This window comes from Xenopus laevis, chromosome 3S, assembly GCF_017654675.1.
Source record: "Xenopus laevis strain J_2021 chromosome 3S, Xenopus_laevis_v10.1, whole genome shotgun sequence".
NCBI lineage: Eukaryota > Metazoa > Chordata > Amphibia > Anura > Pipidae > Xenopus > Xenopus laevis.
Window position 1 is genome coordinate 56,839,751 of NC_054376.1, and position 16,893 is coordinate 56,856,643.

General features: G+C 36.1%; 1 protein-coding gene across 1 annotated transcript in view; it reads right to left on the reverse strand.

Annotated features, from left to right (window-relative positions):
- LOC108712326 (transient receptor potential cation channel subfamily M member 1-like) overlaps nucleotides 1-16,893 on the reverse strand; it is a 73,492-nt gene that overhangs the window by 17,929 nt on the left and 38,670 nt on the right. The window contains exons 7-18 of the mRNA XM_018254562.2: nucleotides 16,586-16,760; nucleotides 16,074-16,197; nucleotides 10,505-10,577; nucleotides 9,858-9,958; nucleotides 9,066-9,242; nucleotides 8,245-8,379; nucleotides 6,725-6,775; nucleotides 5,812-5,952; nucleotides 5,127-5,156; nucleotides 3,578-3,867; nucleotides 1,539-1,767; nucleotides 1-123 (exon numbers count right to left, since the gene is read on the reverse strand). Coding sequence (XP_018110051.2) covers nucleotides 1-123; nucleotides 1,539-1,767; nucleotides 3,578-3,867; nucleotides 5,127-5,156; nucleotides 5,812-5,952; nucleotides 6,725-6,775; nucleotides 8,245-8,379; nucleotides 9,066-9,242; nucleotides 9,858-9,958; nucleotides 10,505-10,577; nucleotides 16,074-16,197; nucleotides 16,586-16,760 — 1,649 coding nt within the window. The remainder of the gene's footprint in view (nucleotides 124-1,538; nucleotides 1,768-3,577; nucleotides 3,868-5,126; nucleotides 5,157-5,811; nucleotides 5,953-6,724; nucleotides 6,776-8,244; nucleotides 8,380-9,065; nucleotides 9,243-9,857; nucleotides 9,959-10,504; nucleotides 10,578-16,073; nucleotides 16,198-16,585; nucleotides 16,761-16,893) is intronic.

Sequence of the window (16,893 nt, forward strand, 5' to 3'; positions counted from 1 at the left end):
CATGTTTTCATCTTCTTTTTCCTTGCCTTCTTCATATTCTTTGGACGTGTGAAATGAAAGGTCATCCTGGGATCGGAACTCAAGAAACAGGATGGTCGGTGGGAAAATAATCCCCATTATTACCTATATTCAGTAGAGATGAGTGGTAAGAAGGGACATGAACATGTCCAGCAGCAACAACAACAACATAAAACTATTTTCTTCCATATTCCTTTGAATTTCACTTAAGAGGCTAAAGAGAGATGTAATAAAAGTCTTTAATGAAAATGTACAGCAAAGCAGTACGTTCTCTCTTTGGGAGAATATAAAGGTATTTAGTAATTCATCTTCTTTCAAGTGGGTTAAGTACTGTGTGCCATAAAAAATGTAAAAGGAATGGAATTTGGAAAGAGGTGATTTGATTCTGTTGTAATAATGTGATCTACTCCTAAAGATCTAAACAATTTTGCTGTGCATATGAATTAAAGGAGAAAGAAAGGCTTGTTACATTTGGGGGTGCCAAATTTTAGGCACCCCCAAGTAATTGTATTGACTTACCTGAAACCCAGGCCGGTGCTCAGCAGAAAACTGCACCGGCTTGGGGTTATACCAGTGAGTACCATAGAGTGATCCACTTCCATATTCTTCTGTCTTTAAATTTCCTGGGTTCTCGTTCTACTGCGCATGAGCAGCCACACAAAGGGAAGAGGAAGACGGAAGAGGATCGCTCTGTGGTTCTCACTGGTATAACCCCCCGGCCTGGGCAGTTTTCTGCTGATAGGAGCACAGGCCCGGGGTTTCAGGTAAGTCAATACAATCACTTGGGGGTGCCTAACATTTGGTACCCCCAAGTGCAACGAGCCTTTCCTTCTCCTTTAATTTGCTCTGAGGAAAGAATTTAATTCAGAAACACATAAAAATAGAATCACATTTGGTGCAAGTATAAATGGTAAAACTAATATTTAAAAAAACAGAAACGTAATTATTGGGATTCCATAATTTGCACCATGTGAGGTTTCTGTTCTCCATGACCTCCCTTAGGCTTTGTAAACTAATTTGTTATCATTTTCTCCTCAGTTGTCCTTCATTACATCAAATATGACACCTATTTACACTAATTTCTTAAAATTTGACATGGAAACTGTCTAGCCTAAGTTCTCATTGTATGCCAATGTATACTATATAAGTAGCTCGTCTTAGAGACATAGTTCTCACTGACAGGTACAGGGCTCCTGTGTGAGCTAAGCCCTATATCTCGTTCAGGTGCAAGTAATCTATGTTTGGGAAATATGGTTTGCTGTTTTGCCTGTACCAGTGGTAAATGAGCCAGAGAGTATTTTTTCCTGTACCAGTGGTAAATGAGACCACATATATACTGAAGACAGGACAACATTAAATAGACTAGACTAGAATATTTTTGAGAGCTGCTTTTAACTTACTTTTTTCCCTAGGAACACCTGTTAATTCAATATATAATACCTGTGAGCATGGTAACCTTGCAAAGTATTTGGATAAGATAGTAGATAATATAAGTAGCAATTATCAAAATGTTTACATACTTTAAGGCCTGGATTTTTCCTCATGCGAAGACGTCCCATCCACATATCAGTAAGTAACATCTGGCTGCATGTGTGTGCTATAAAGTCTCTGTGTTTGGCAGCTACTGCAAGCTTTAAACAGGTAGAGTTGCTCCAGTTTTTTAGCTCATAGGTTAAAAGTTTCATGGCAACTTGCTCGTCATGTTTGTAAGACTGATCCAACAGCTCCATGGCTAGCTGACCAAAATCCCTAAAGGTGATGAGAAGAACACATCAACAAACATGTCAACCATATATAATTACCTAAAATGACTCATTTATCTAGATGCAGATGCAGTAATGGGGGCCAACTGCACCTTGTTTTTGCACATATCTGCATTCCTCTATAGGAGCATGCTGCACAACTTTGTTGGTTGCACATAGATAGCTCTATAGCTTGCACAACACACACTGGCATATACTAACACTTATCTTGAGCAAATGTTAAGTAGAGGGCTCCTGCTGTGTATTGAACCTATAGGTTTCACTGAAGGTTTATCTAGCTGGAAGCCCATGCCCTGCCCCTGTGTCACAACTTACACGATAGTACAACCTAAATGCACTACCCAAAACACATCTTTACACATTCGGCACTTTTAGCAAAAGCTTGAAGTACATTGTGGTTGCTGCAATTATGATGTAATTCTTGAACAGAATGATCCATTGTGGGTAAGAACATGATGTTTGTGCCAGTTGTTTTGCACTTTTAACTTATGGGATCTACTATCCAAAGTGCTTGAGACCAGGGTTTTCTTTTGGATCACCAAATTAAGTCAACAAAAAACATTTAAAAAACCTGTAGTGATCCATAGGGTTAAGTCCCCCTATGGATTGAAAAATCCACATGATTGGAAATCCCCTGGTGTTGCCAGATAAGTGTTGGACCTAAAGTAGATCTGGAAGGGGGAATGAGTCCTTTGTCTCTATTTTTGCCCTGGCAGATTCCAAATTTGGCCAGAAGGTGTCACTGTTGTGCTATTTCTTTATAAAGCAGAGCTGCCATGTGCTAAGTCTTTTTTCCTTCCACCCTAGAACGGGTTGGATAAGACTGCAGCAGAGAGATGTCACATGGGTGGTGATACCGGGACCCTGATAATCGAGAGGGAGCTCAACTGGAATGAGATGTCTGTAGCTGAGAGTCAGCAGAAAAAGTAAAGGAGCTGCCTGGTGATTGATTCCTGTGAAAGGTGTGCTCACAATGGATGAGTGTTGGAGCCTGGCATGAAAAGTGCATACTTCTATGAGACGCTATGGATGCCTGTACCAGCTCTGTGTGAGCCCTTGGTGAGTTTCTGCCTGAGGAAAGGGTATTGAAAGGTCCCAGCATGTGTCCCATGTGTAAGGACAGATTGTGCTCAATAGCCTGCTACATGGGAGCTACTGCCTCTATCCAAAGGAGAGGTATAGGGGGCAGGTAGTGCTACCTGGGGTAAAAAGCTCTTTGGACTGGGAATGTGTGTCTACTAGGAGTGGAGTGTGGGACTGTGTCCTGAGTAGAGACTGTGCCAAGAGTTGGAAGACCACATGGGTACCAAGGGCAGGGTTTATATTGCTTATACTAATATGTAACTGCATTTTGCCTTTCCCAGATAACAGCACATTATGGGGACACACATGCATAGACACATTGCACTTGCTCAAGTCACACATAGTTTAGGTCTTAGCTGGCTACACACAAGCCAAGAAAAGTGATTCCTGCTCAATTGATCTAAAAGATAATTTGCTATATATTAAAATATGAAAGTGAATGTAAGTTTGAACCATGAATTTCTGGGTCCCCTTTTGACCGATTAAACACACACCCATCCTCTTGTTTCCTCCTTCAGGCTGATCAGCTTTGGTGTGGCTTGCAATCCTGACTATTTTGAGGGGCCTCATGCAAATGATCATACAGTAGCCCTGGTTACCAAACCATAAAAAAAACATAGTTGAGATGCCAGCAATCTTATGGTTGCTATGAAAGATCTAAGCTTAGAGTTTGAAAGCTACATCATAAATATTCATGTTAGACATGAACTTACTTTGAGTTGTTGTCTAAATCCTGGGAGATGTCATCTACAAGCTCACTCTCTGAGGATTCATGTGCCATAGATTTATATAGCTTGCATGCCACAAGTGCTTTAGCCATAGTTTCCTCCCCTCGTTGCCATAAAAACAGAGCCATCTTTTGCCTCTTCATGAGCACAGCCCACACCATCAGCTCGTGAAATGGGTACTTGAACCGACTAACCTCTGGATCATCCACATCAATATCAATTTCTTCTTCCTTTTTCTTTTTTTTTCTCTTCCCTTTAGTAGGAGGCTCATCATCCTACAGAAACATTTGGAGTTAACTCATCTCAAGAGGAAAATTCAATACATTTTCCATGATTTGTTAAATCTTAATTTTTGGGCAGGTTCAGCCTGTTGTTGAAATACAAATCCCAGCAGAAGAAAGCAATAACTTTCAACTTTAATTTTAAAATAGCCGGTAATCTTCCAATGTTCTACTAATAGCAGGAACTATTAAACATGGAGAAGAAGTGATCACCTTAAATAAAAGGCAATATCTTCTTATTACTGCTGGACAACTATGGAATCAGTTCATGAAGAGTAAAAGGGAGGTCTCAGCTACAGGAACCAGGAATGACGTGAAGGGCAGGGATTGATGGCTATGAAGCAGGTTCCTAAGGAAAAATACAAGGAGTTATGAAAGGATAGGGAGATATTCTATATATACAGAATGGAGTGACTAATGATCTTCTGGAATACAATGTAGTATGTAAACATTTTAGTGGTGGTGATATCATTGTCAGGTTTCTACATCTCCCCTACATGCAATACCATCAAGATGTGATGAAATCCTATAGGTCAAAACACTTTGGCAAATGAGATATAACCTCTCATTTACACTACAGACTATATTTCATACAGTTAACCTGAGTGTCTGTAATGTAAATTGGATCTCACTACTCAGTTCAGTACACTGGCACTCGCATATGATGTATTCCCATATATAGTCAACACACCTATGCGATTTTGCATTCATATGTAAATGCATAATTTGGCCAGAGCTACAAAATAACTCCATTAAGTACCCTTGCAGACACTGACAAATTGAAGTGGGATGCAAGTTTCCATTATGCTATCCAATACATACTATTACATCAAATTTAGAGTATATTTAAGAAGGGATTTGTAAAAATGAAGCCTCATGAAGCTAAAACCCCTCTAAGATACCCTCATTGGCAACAGCATTGCACTTCTATTATGTTTGTAACAAGTTGATTTCTTAGGTGTATATACAAACAGCCCTGGATATAAAGTCAACATTTTAAACTTGGTCTTTTGCTATGCAACCAATTAGATATTTGCTTTGTATCTGGTCAGAAATGCTATCTGCTGATTAGCTAGAGTGGGCTTATTCAAAAACTTTTAGATGACAACCCAAAAGTACACTGACAAATGCTTGAAGAATAATATTGATAAATTAAATGTTGTTAGATTTACTACTAAACATTTATATTACACATAGTTTATCATAAAGGTTTTAGTGTATAGCTATAAAGTTAAACAGATAAATATACTTACCTCCATCCCTAAAAGCTTAAGAGCTTTTGGCTGCAGGTAAAAACAAACACACGTGGTTACAGAAGAATGGCATATTCCTTCTATTAAAGAAAAATTCAACAAGGTGAAAGAATATTTATCCTTGAACAAATGCGCATAGCTATTCCCATTTAGCCCTATGATAAATATGTCGGCATATATTGGCGTGTTCACTTGTTTATTGAGAAAACGTTAATGGTTTAGAAGTTTGTGTCTTTGGATGACTGCTGTACCAATTATTCTCATTCCAAGCAAACTTGTCTCTGTATGCTTCAAATTGTAAGATCTTTAATAAAGGCTCTATGACTTATGGTATGTAATTAGCTGGATTTATCAGAGTAATAATAATAATAATAATAATAATCTATTGCATAATGCCCTGAAATCCTGTGAACAGAAGAGCACTGGAAAGCTATCTGCCATTCATATGATCATACTGAAGCACAGTGCACTTGGTTCTTAAAGCCTTTTAGTCTTTATTCAGAAGCCAATCATATGGAATCTTATAGCTTTTACAGACAATGAAACAAATAACTTAGAATTTATTAGAACTTTAGAGAATTATTTCACCATAAATAATTAAGATTCGTACATCTCAATTCAAAGTGTCATTCAGTAGCCTTTAAGGAAACATCAGACTGAAACACAAATTGTGTGACATACTTACTCTCTTTTGTCCAAATAAGTTATTGTAAAGGGTTCGGAAGGTTTTTCTTGTATAGTGACAGCGGTAAGCTCCACCCATGAGGTATTCAAGCACAAGACCAATATCGATCAAGCTGACATGATAATCAGGTGGGAGATTACCCTAGTGGAAATACAGGAATTTCAGGATACAGAATACAGTTCTTATTATTAAATAACGCTACTGTACAAAGAATTTGGGTTAAAAACTTAGGAAAATGTTATAGCTACAATCTAAAAATGATATTCTGAAACCACTTGATGGCATTTCAGATTTAGAATATATTGTACAGTTTATTACTTGGTTGATTATAATATCTGCTTTTTGTGTTTTATTGTGTTTGTGTTAGTGCACATGACTCACATGATAGATACTCTAATTATGCATTATAATATATACCAGATAAAATCATTAAAAAAAGCAGACATTCACCTCTATGTTAACCCAACCGAAACCTCTTGTCATTCGCTGAATGAGAATGAAGCACAGATGAACAATGGAAAAGCAAGGAGATGTTAAGGTGAAAACGGAGAAACAGACAAGGATTAATGCAGTGAATATTATGCAAATGTGAACATATGCAATGATTTAAATATTAACCTTGGTGTGGATTTAAATGAGATAGATATTTAGAAAGATAGATAAATAGATGACAAATATATGATAGATAGATAGATAGATAGATAGATAGATAGATAGATAGATAGATAGATAGATAGATAGACCAACAAAATATCTAATAAATAGAATGCTGAATATGTTGGGGTTTTTTTAGGTTACATTTAAAAAATGAAATACAATGATTTTGCCAACATTCATGATGAAACAATATTTTGCAGTCCTAGTGTTAAAAATGAACTGTTCAGTGTAACCACTCTCTGTGCGGAAAACATACCTTTTTAACATCTCTAACAAGAAAATGCAGAGTATTTGGGGGCCCCAACCTCTGAAACAGATAAAAATAAACACAATTTAGCAAAAAAAAGGCCCCAACAACATTTGGCTGTATATAAACAGCGCTGCGAAATATGTTGGCGCTCTAAAAAAACATGTTAATAATACATGTTAATAATATATTTCCATTACACAATTTTGCAAAATTTGAGCACTGCCAATAAATTTTCTTTGAGTTATACAGATATAACCAAGGGGGTTATTATTAACAGTGATCCAGCATGAGACCCATTTTATCCAATTGACTAAATAAATGGAGCTTTGAAATAATATTATGATTTAGAAGATTAGTGTGGCATAACTTCCAGACATAATTGTTTATGGACAACTGTGCTGTTGAAAAATAGGAAATCAGAGAAAATGTGAATTTAGCATTTTTCATGTGCACAACTCTTGTCATTATTATGGAGGTCATTTATAAACATTGGGCAAATCTGCATCTTTCTTTTCATCTTTTTCATAATAATATACTTTTTTTTAGTAGTATGTGCCATTTAGTAATCCTAACTATAAAATTGCCATTTTAAGAAATTAGGGGCACCCCCTGGGATCCTAGGATTCACGGTGCACACAACCAAACCATACATGTTAGGTCACATGAGCCAATTAATGGATAAAGTTCTGTCTTTTGCTTCCACACTTCTTCCTGTTACAGTTAGAACTGCAGTATTTCTGGTCAGGTGATCTCTAAGGCAGCACATAGAATATCATAAAATGGGGGCTCAAGGCAAAAGATGTAAAAAGGCAATATTATCTCAAATATATATATATTGCCACTTAAAATGAAATAAAACTATCTGTTGCTTAAGTATTCATTTTGGGGTTATAATTTTCCTTTAACCCAGGGTAGCCAAACATATTTTCTCTGTTCTACATGCAGGTGGCTGGAAAAAGCTAATCTTTGATTGGTTGCTATGGGTTATTGCCCAGGTGCAATTATGTCCATTGTTAATAAATGTGTCCCACTGTGTTTTAATAAAAAATGACTTGGGCCTAATAAGTTCTTGATTGTCGCAAATGTGTAGTGTATGATGTGCAGTCTCGGTTCATTGAAGAGTTTAGTAGGAGAGGTTTAAACATATTGTGCACATTTTTAGCAAGAATGGGTGAATGACAAAAACATGCAGTAGTGACTGATCTGATTGAAAATGTAGGAACAAGAGTTAATAAAATTTCCTCATGTGTGAGCTGTTTGAAATATGCCTACAAGAGTGTAAATAATCAATAACAATTTTAGAAGTTGAGAGAGTTTTACTCATTATACAACAGTGTGATTATATTACTACATATAAAATAACTTATTTTTTTAGATTAAAACTTATTTACCATGAAACTGATGAAACTTGTGTCTACATGTACCTGTAGTGGATTCACAATGGGAAGTATTCTGATCTTATTTTGCAAATACTGGATAAAACTATTGACTTTCAAAAAAGCTTTAACAAAAATGTCCATACTCACTGTGTTGTAAAGTTCTTCTAGGCGAGGGATAGTTAGAAAATGCTGCATATTGACTCCATTTTCAATCAAAAGCTTTACAAAATCGACCCTATCAAGAACTAGGGCATCCATCATCGCTTGTTCTAAGGAACTGACCTTGAAAAATGCATACATTAATGTTTAGCTTTATGGAATTATATAAAAGCTGTTCATAATTTATTTTGGATTAACTGGACAAAATGGATCACTGACTTTAAGTTGATTTCGGGAAACAAACTTTATTTAAAGGGAAATTCTACCCCTGAACATTTCAAGTCTTTATTATAATTTATTGCATAAAAGAGACCATATGTAAAACACTGTTTTATTAAAATATACCATTTTTATACAAATATACATTTCTAGCCGTATTTGCTATTGCATAATAGAAAATAGAAAATTGTCATTATAAGTTCTAGAAGCTGCACTGCGTTCACACACAAACCAAGGGCAAACACACATGCTAGGTTACATCTGTCAATGAATAAACAGAGCTCTGCCTTTTACACCCACACTTCTTCCAGCTCTGCCTTTTACTCCCACACTGCTTCCTGTTACAGTTAGAGCTGAATAATTTCCTGTCAGGTGATCTCTGATGTAGCAAACAGACCGTCACAAAATGGTGGCTCAATGTAAAAAATGCAAAAGGCAATATTTACTGGCCAAGATTCTTTAATAGGCCATTTATTATGATATAAATGATCTGCTGGTAAAGTATTCATTCTGGGGGTATAGTTTGAACAACAGATGCAGGGATATTGTGAATCAAATTTACTTTAGTGTCATTTCAGTCAATAATATACCCAGTTAAGCAGCTCAATCTTCCTTGGATCTGTTTCTTCCTCTGGCTCTTCTTTGCCTTTGCCCTTGCCTTTCTTTTTACCTTTGCCCTTTCCTCGTTGTGCTTTCGGTTGAGCAGCAGGTGATTTCTTGTCTTTATCCTGAGTGGTCCCATCAGCTGCTGTAAGGCTCCCTAAGGGCTTTTTATCACAAAACAAAATGATCATTTCCAAACATACTGTAACAGTCAGAGGTCTTGCAAACACATTATCTATAAACTATGGCCCACGGGACAGATACGTCCCTTCAGGGTTATTTACCTGGCACCCACCCCCTGCTGCGGCCACGTCCAGTGTCATTAGTGTCAGTCGGAGGGAGGCAGTGACGACTTGCTGGGGCCGAGGAATAGAGAGGATCGGTGAGCAGCAGTTTAGTAGCCTGTGCCCCTCACCTACTCCAGGTACTCCTGTTACATACACCCTCTGCACATGTCTCAGTCTTAGCTAGAGTCACAGGGTAACCCTCAACCAAATCCCAGGGAGAGACAGATCGTCGTTAGGTGCACAGGGCCACCATCAGGGGGGGCACTGGGGTGACAATAATCCCAGGCCCAACGGCTTCTATATGTTAAGGGGGGCCAAAGAAGGAGCCGAGTTGCACTTTTTTTAAACTATAATCTGGCCCCTCAACAATCTGAGGAACCATGCACCGACCCCCTTTTAAAAAGTTTGAGGACCCCTGCATTATCTGATCTACCACAGTGTATGTGCACTGGGACCCAGCCCTTGTTTTATCGTGGTTTTATCATAACTTACTGGCCAGTGATGTCCAAACACAAAAATCTGACTCCGAGCAATATCAACACGATTCCAGGCCAATGCCAAGCTTAACTGGTCTGGAGCAGATGCATTTGTTCCTTAAATTAAACAGATCATTTAAACTTGACATTACTGATGATATTATCTATAAATTAATTAAAAAATTCATTAAAAAAATAACCTTCCTGTTTTTGAGAGTGGTAGTTAGTTTAAGAATATTGAGTGCAGTATATAGGTCACTATGTACATTATCAAACTAAGTAGAGCAGTATATATTACTGTGCTTTCCTTTATTGTGAGCACAGAAAAGTCACTGTTGGCATTTATATATATATATGAATGGAGTATCATGGTACATTCTGTAAATGACCAGACATGACAGCATTCATATTTAAAGAACAAGGCAGGGTGCTGTTCTGTTCAGGTCTATCAGGAATGTGTAAAAAAAAAAAAAAAAGAATATAAAAGAATGTTGTGTAATTCCCTTGCACATTACTGTCTACTTAATGGAAAATTAAATGCTTATGTTATTTTCTCACTGAGGTAATATTATAAATATTTTATTTTAAACCTTGATTATTGTTGCCTAAATGTTCTATGGAGACCAATATTTATAAGGTGTAGCTAAAGCCAAAACTGCCTACCTTTTAGAAGAGCTGTTAGAATGGCCATTTCAATATCCTGCTGACCTTCTGATCCCATACGGAACACAGTGATCTGCATTGGAGTTAAATAGTACATTTGTAACCTTGTAACATGCTGCGGGCACCCAAGCAAAAGGTAAACCGCAAACTGAACACAAAAAATTTCTATGAATTTATGTGTTGTGTTATATTGTAACTTTGACATTTTTCACCAATATTTTAACTTATTACACAGAGCCTCAAGGAAAAATCAATTGTTGGTAATAAAAGCTGGGGTTAAGTAACCTATTTAATGTTTACAATAAATCAAAAGGGGCTGATAAAATGGAGTACAGTTGGCAGATGTGCTGATAGTTGACCATACAGGGGCAAATTTAAGATGCCAATTTTGCCACGTCAGGCCGACTTAGCAGCTATTCTACCTGTGTATTGAGCCCACCAGGGGGCCTACGTAACTGATATCTGGGTGAAATTCAGGCAGATGTCAATTGGCTAGGGTTTGATTTTCCATTCGGATCTAGGATTGCTGTCCTCAGTCAGACAACTGCTGGAATAGCGGCAATTATGATTCAATCGTTGTCCCGAGAGGTCGGAATATCAGTGAAAGATCCACATTTTGCCAGCCTTACTGGACAAATGGATCTTATAATGTATGGACAGATTTTGCCTCATAAATAAAATTAAGATGAAGCTACTTAATTATTTTGTTGTGACTCTTGTTATTCAGCTTTACTAACTATACAAAGCATATTCAGATACCATAATTCTCTTTCACATATAGTTTATGTCTGGATGATTAAAGGGCAACAAATGATTCTTCTGGAAATTATATATCCTAATATTGTGACAGCCTAGTGCCCTTTGGTGTCTACAGTATGTGATTATCCCTTTTAGCTCAATACTCAAAGGCTCACGGCAATTACATAGGGACCTATTTATGATTGCTCAAGCCTGGGTTTCAGCCCAAAAAACATCAGCAATTTTCATTATTTTCCAAGAATAGGCTTTTGTAACAAATAAAAACTTCAGCACCTAAAAGCTGCAAAAGACTAGAGTAGGGTTGGCGCCTGGCTGGTTTTGAACTACACAATCAGATTTTTGCAGCTGCCAGCTGCTGTCCAGTTCAAAACTGCCTGCCCAGTTTTCAAATATCTGAAAACGAGGCAGGCCTGTCCCATGATTGACACACAATATGGCCAATAACAGGCTAGCACGTTATAACACTACCCACAAATCTAATTTGTTTGCACTTTGCGTCATTGGCCCACCCTGATATGTCATTGGCCTTTGACGTCACCTCTGACGTCACCACCGCCACCCCACCTAGATTTTGACATTAGAAAAGGTGGCAACCCTAGGCTTGAGCAATCATAAAAAGGCCCCTTAGTGTGACAATTTGAAATCACAGTGAAATGGTTGAATCCTTTTAGAAAGACAACAGTGTGAACTAGAAGATCCATCCACAGACTTTCAATCGCATTCTGAATCTACTATTTTACTACTGCTTCTGTGTTCTGTTCATTTTGTCCATGGCATCAAGTAGATTACTAAAGTTGTACCATATCACACGCAATAGCAAGCTGTAAAGCAAGCAAGCAGCTAGTATATATATATATATATATATATATATATATATATATATATATATATATATATATATATATATATATAAATATATATATATATATATATATATATATATACAGGTATAGGATCCCTTATCTGGAAACCCGATATCCAGAAAGCTCTGAATTACAGAATGGCTGTCTCCCATAGACTCCATTTTATCCAATAATCCAAATTTTTAAAAATGATTTCCTTTTTCTCTGTAATAATAAAACCGTAGCTTGTACTTGATCCCAACTAAGATATAATTAATCCTTATTGGAAGCAAAACCAGCCTATTGGGTTTATTTAATGTTTAAATTAATTTCTAGTAGACTTAAGGCATGAAGACCCAAATTACGGAAAGATCCGTTATCCGGAAAACCCCAGGTCCCGAGCATTCTGGATAACAGGTCCCACACCTGTATAATATATTTTTGATATATATATATATATATATATATATATATATATATATATATATATATATACAGTATATAAATATACTCCATTTCCATGTGATTCTCTGACTTCCATATTGCAGGTGCTGACTGAATCAGTAATGAGTTTATGTTTCTACACTGTTATGCTCATTTGTGTGTAATATATAGTATATTATTCCTTTATTATAACAAGTACTTATGAACATCAATTGCCTTGCATAATGGCCCAATGAAAAATGTGAGGAGAAAACTGCCTACATTTTCTTTTATGTGTACTGGTCAATATCATTAATCAACATGGTTTCCCTTTGGTAAAAGCATTGTAGTAACATCATCTCCTTCATATAGTTTATGGAATATTAAATGGAAAATGTTTATTTAATATGCCCAATAAAGCATATCTAAATTGGCTATTTGGAATGGAGAGCCTTATTTATCTGTACCTTTGTAGCTCTAAACTTACCCAATATTTTATATAACGGAAGCCCTCCACTGGATAAATTATAATTGTTTTTATATTTTATATAACTCCTAGATAAGGAGGCCCCCTTTTAAGTCTCAAACATACAGAGTTTTTACTGAATTGTTGAGTATGATCAGTTAATAAGAGGAAGAGGAAGTTGTCCATGAATATTAACTCAGCAATGGCAATGACAATGGTTGTTTCCCTTGTTATCCAGTTCAGTATGTATCCAGCATCCTTGCAAGGTTTGCTATACACCTGTATGATTATAGATCTGGTAGGAAAGGTAGTATTTGGAGAATGGCACACATGAAGGACAAAGCAATGACAGCTGACTTAAATATTCTTTATTAGGAGAACAATTTTATTTTCAATTCTTCAGTTCATGGATAATAGCTATTACTTTAACGGCAAGTTTTTGAGAGTATAATATCATACTCTGGGTGCATTTAACCTTAGAAAACTCTGTTAACAAACCAGACAAGCAGAAGCAGTGCCACAGTATTAATAAATGCAATTTAATGCCATATAATTAGGTATCAGATCTTCATCAAGTACAAAAAAAATATAATATGTACTTTAGGGGGGTTATGAAACTCAGCGCAGATCGTGATAACTTCCAAATGTAAAAGGGACATCTGCCATTGACTTCTACGTGACCTCGGCAGGTTTGAGATGGAGTATTTTTGTATTCAGACTTATAGCAGCCTCTGTTTTTTTCCCATGAAAAAATTGTGTTTTCCCCTTTAAAACTCAGAACAATTTAGTAAATAACCCTCTACAATATAAAATTTGATGTATACCAATGATGTGGAATTCATATTCTAATTTATCAGTTAAGTCATATTTTTTCTAAGGTAATATCTCAGCCATTTAGTCCTGTTTAACAACAGAACAAGAGGCTGAATAGTGAGTGCATTGGAGTCACATCACAATTCAGTGTATAAAGAAGTTAATATTTGTAATTATGTCTTGTCACATTGTTTACTTGGAGACATTTAATGAAAGAAAGACAGTGTATAAGTAATCCAAATATAACAAAGTGTCACCCCATCAATTAATGATGAGCAGCAGTTAAATCAAGAATGATATATACATATCTGATGGAATTATTGGTCACATGTAGGTTAGTGGAATTTCAGATCTGAACATGTATATATGTATAAGAAATAAAGTGATTTACTGCAATTTACAGAACTACCAATTGTGTAGTAGAAATAAGCAAAACTAACTTGTATGTATGTTTTTGATTTGAGACAAACACATACATGATCCTTTCCTCCATACCATTAATTGCCCCTTATCATACTGATGGCATCCTGTAGCATACTACAACTGTAGTTTCATCTCTACACTTTGGAAGCATTCCCAATAGATTATATGCAACCAATGTCCATACCATTGCATTGCTGCATTTAAATTGCTATTGGTACAATTTAAGGTGCAAAGCATAGTATAGTCATATCAACTTGCAATGACAGGGTGTTATGGATACGATGAACTTGATAAGTGGAACTGAGATGAAAGTCATATAAAGAATCATAATGGGAAAAAACATGATTATTAAAAAACAGTACAGTACAATCAAAACATTCTATTCTAGGTAACCGGAAAAAAGAATGTAAAATGATAATCAGCCAAAAGATGGACAATTTACATTTTGCACATGTAGGTCTTACCACCTTCCACTAGGATCCTCAATCCACTGAAATAAAAGTATCATTGTGTTGCAGCTAAATGTGACTCCTGGCTTATTTGGCTGTAACATAACCAGCTGACATTCACTGTCTGCTTGTTGTACTAATAATAATCAGTGTAATGATCAGTTTCAGCAGTGGCCCACTATAGTCTAACTGCAACAGTTTGGTTTAGCACAGCACTAGCAATAGGTATCGCTTTCCCGCAAAATTCGTGAATTGGCGAAAAATCGTGAAATCAGAAAGTTCACGAAAAAATTGTGAAATTCGAAAGTTTTCACGAAAAAATCATGAAATTTGAATCGGATTTTCGCTGGAAATTCACTAATTTATTTGCCGGCGGCGAAACGCAGTAATTTGTCGCAAATTCGTGCCAGGAGAATTTATTCGCCCATCACTAACTAGAACCTGAAAATTTCTCACTATTTTCTTAAACCCAGTCGACCAAACTCCCATGCACATTTTTACTGTATTTATTAATAAATTTACTCGAAAAAATCTGGTATGGAAAAAAGACCTAATAAAATAGTTAAAAAAAAACAGAATTGTATGATTTTTTTGGATTCGATGCCAGAAATCTCAGATTTTTTTTACCACTTTTTCAGATTATTGTACAAAACCCAGTGTAGATCATGATATTTTCCAATTGCAAACAGGACACCTGCCATTGACTTCTACATGACCGTGGCAGGTTTGAGATAGAATACTTTTTTATTCTGACTTTTAACAGCATCTGGGTTTATTAAACCTTGAAAAACTCAAGGTTTTTTTCCTATACAAAATTTTGTTTTTCCCTTAAAAACTCTGACCAAAATTGGACTTTAATCATTAACCCCCTTAATGTACAGGATGGCTTATGGATGTTGAAGCATTGAGACAGGTCAAAATCTGAAAAGATTCCATCATCCAGGGTAATTCATTTTGGGGGCAACAAAATGCAAAGAAATTCAAATTCCAAAATTCCAAATTCATTTTATAATACTGATTAAGAGTGGCATTATTATATACCACATCAATCAGCAAATGATTATATAAACCTATAGTATTCAGTTCTCTTATATTTCCTTGTATTTCTTTTGTATTTTTTCTGACATTGTTTCTACTAACCACAAATGTGATGCTTAAAATGTAATGAATATATGCTTCTTAAGTACAGTTTTTCAATTAAAAAAAAAACTCACTTTCAAGAATCTGCTCTATTTTCTTAAAATCAGTTTTAAGATTGTCTTTCTTGTGTTTGTGATATTGTGTTTAATATTGTCTTTCTTGTGTTTGTGATATTTAAGGAGCACTGCAAATGTTTATTCCATAAAATACATTCAGGACTATTAAATGTGTTCATAATGACTAAACTATCTCACCAGCTCCTTCTTCTTCATGCACTCCATCAGAACCACTAACAGCTGGTGAGCCTGGTTGCGACTGTAGTTAAAGGTTTTCTGAATGGTAACGAGAAGCTGGTCACGGAGAGATTCGCTAATTATCCTAAAAAATAAGCACCAGGAGGAATAGAGTTTGAACACTGAATCATAACAAGCAAAGTCCTGAGAAAAATACAATTAGATGGAGAATCCCATGTCCTTGTAAGTATAAAATAACAGTTTTGCCTACCTGAAAGAAGTTTTATATCAAAACAGACATTTATATATATCCACACTACACTAGTTTTAACAACTGGATGTGGTCTATTTCCAGGGTGGCATAGAGACTGAAATATCAGTTGCATTTATTTGCTGATAAAGTTTAATATGAGATTAGTCTTTTGATTCTTGCTCTTTCTGCATATACACACTTTTGTGCCTTCATGTGTTGTGTGTATTACCTTAAATATACTTTTTATAGCAAAAATTTATAAAATAAAATAAAATCTTACCCTCCTTCCTCAGAATACTTATGTGCAAAAGACATTATATCCGAGGCTCGGCCACTACCATCGCAAACCACCACAGGGACAGGAGGTTCTTCTCGTAAACATTCCAATACTATTGTGATGACATTAGGACCTCCTTCAACAATGAGAGCAACCACAGGCACACCCTGGCCTAGACCTATGCACAAACACAGCAAATTTGTCTGGTCATACTGGCACCTTGTATACAAGTTATGTATATAGATTAATAAGAATAGTACAGACTATTTTGTGCAAATAAACAAAGCTTCTAAGTGATGACTAGTGGGGAA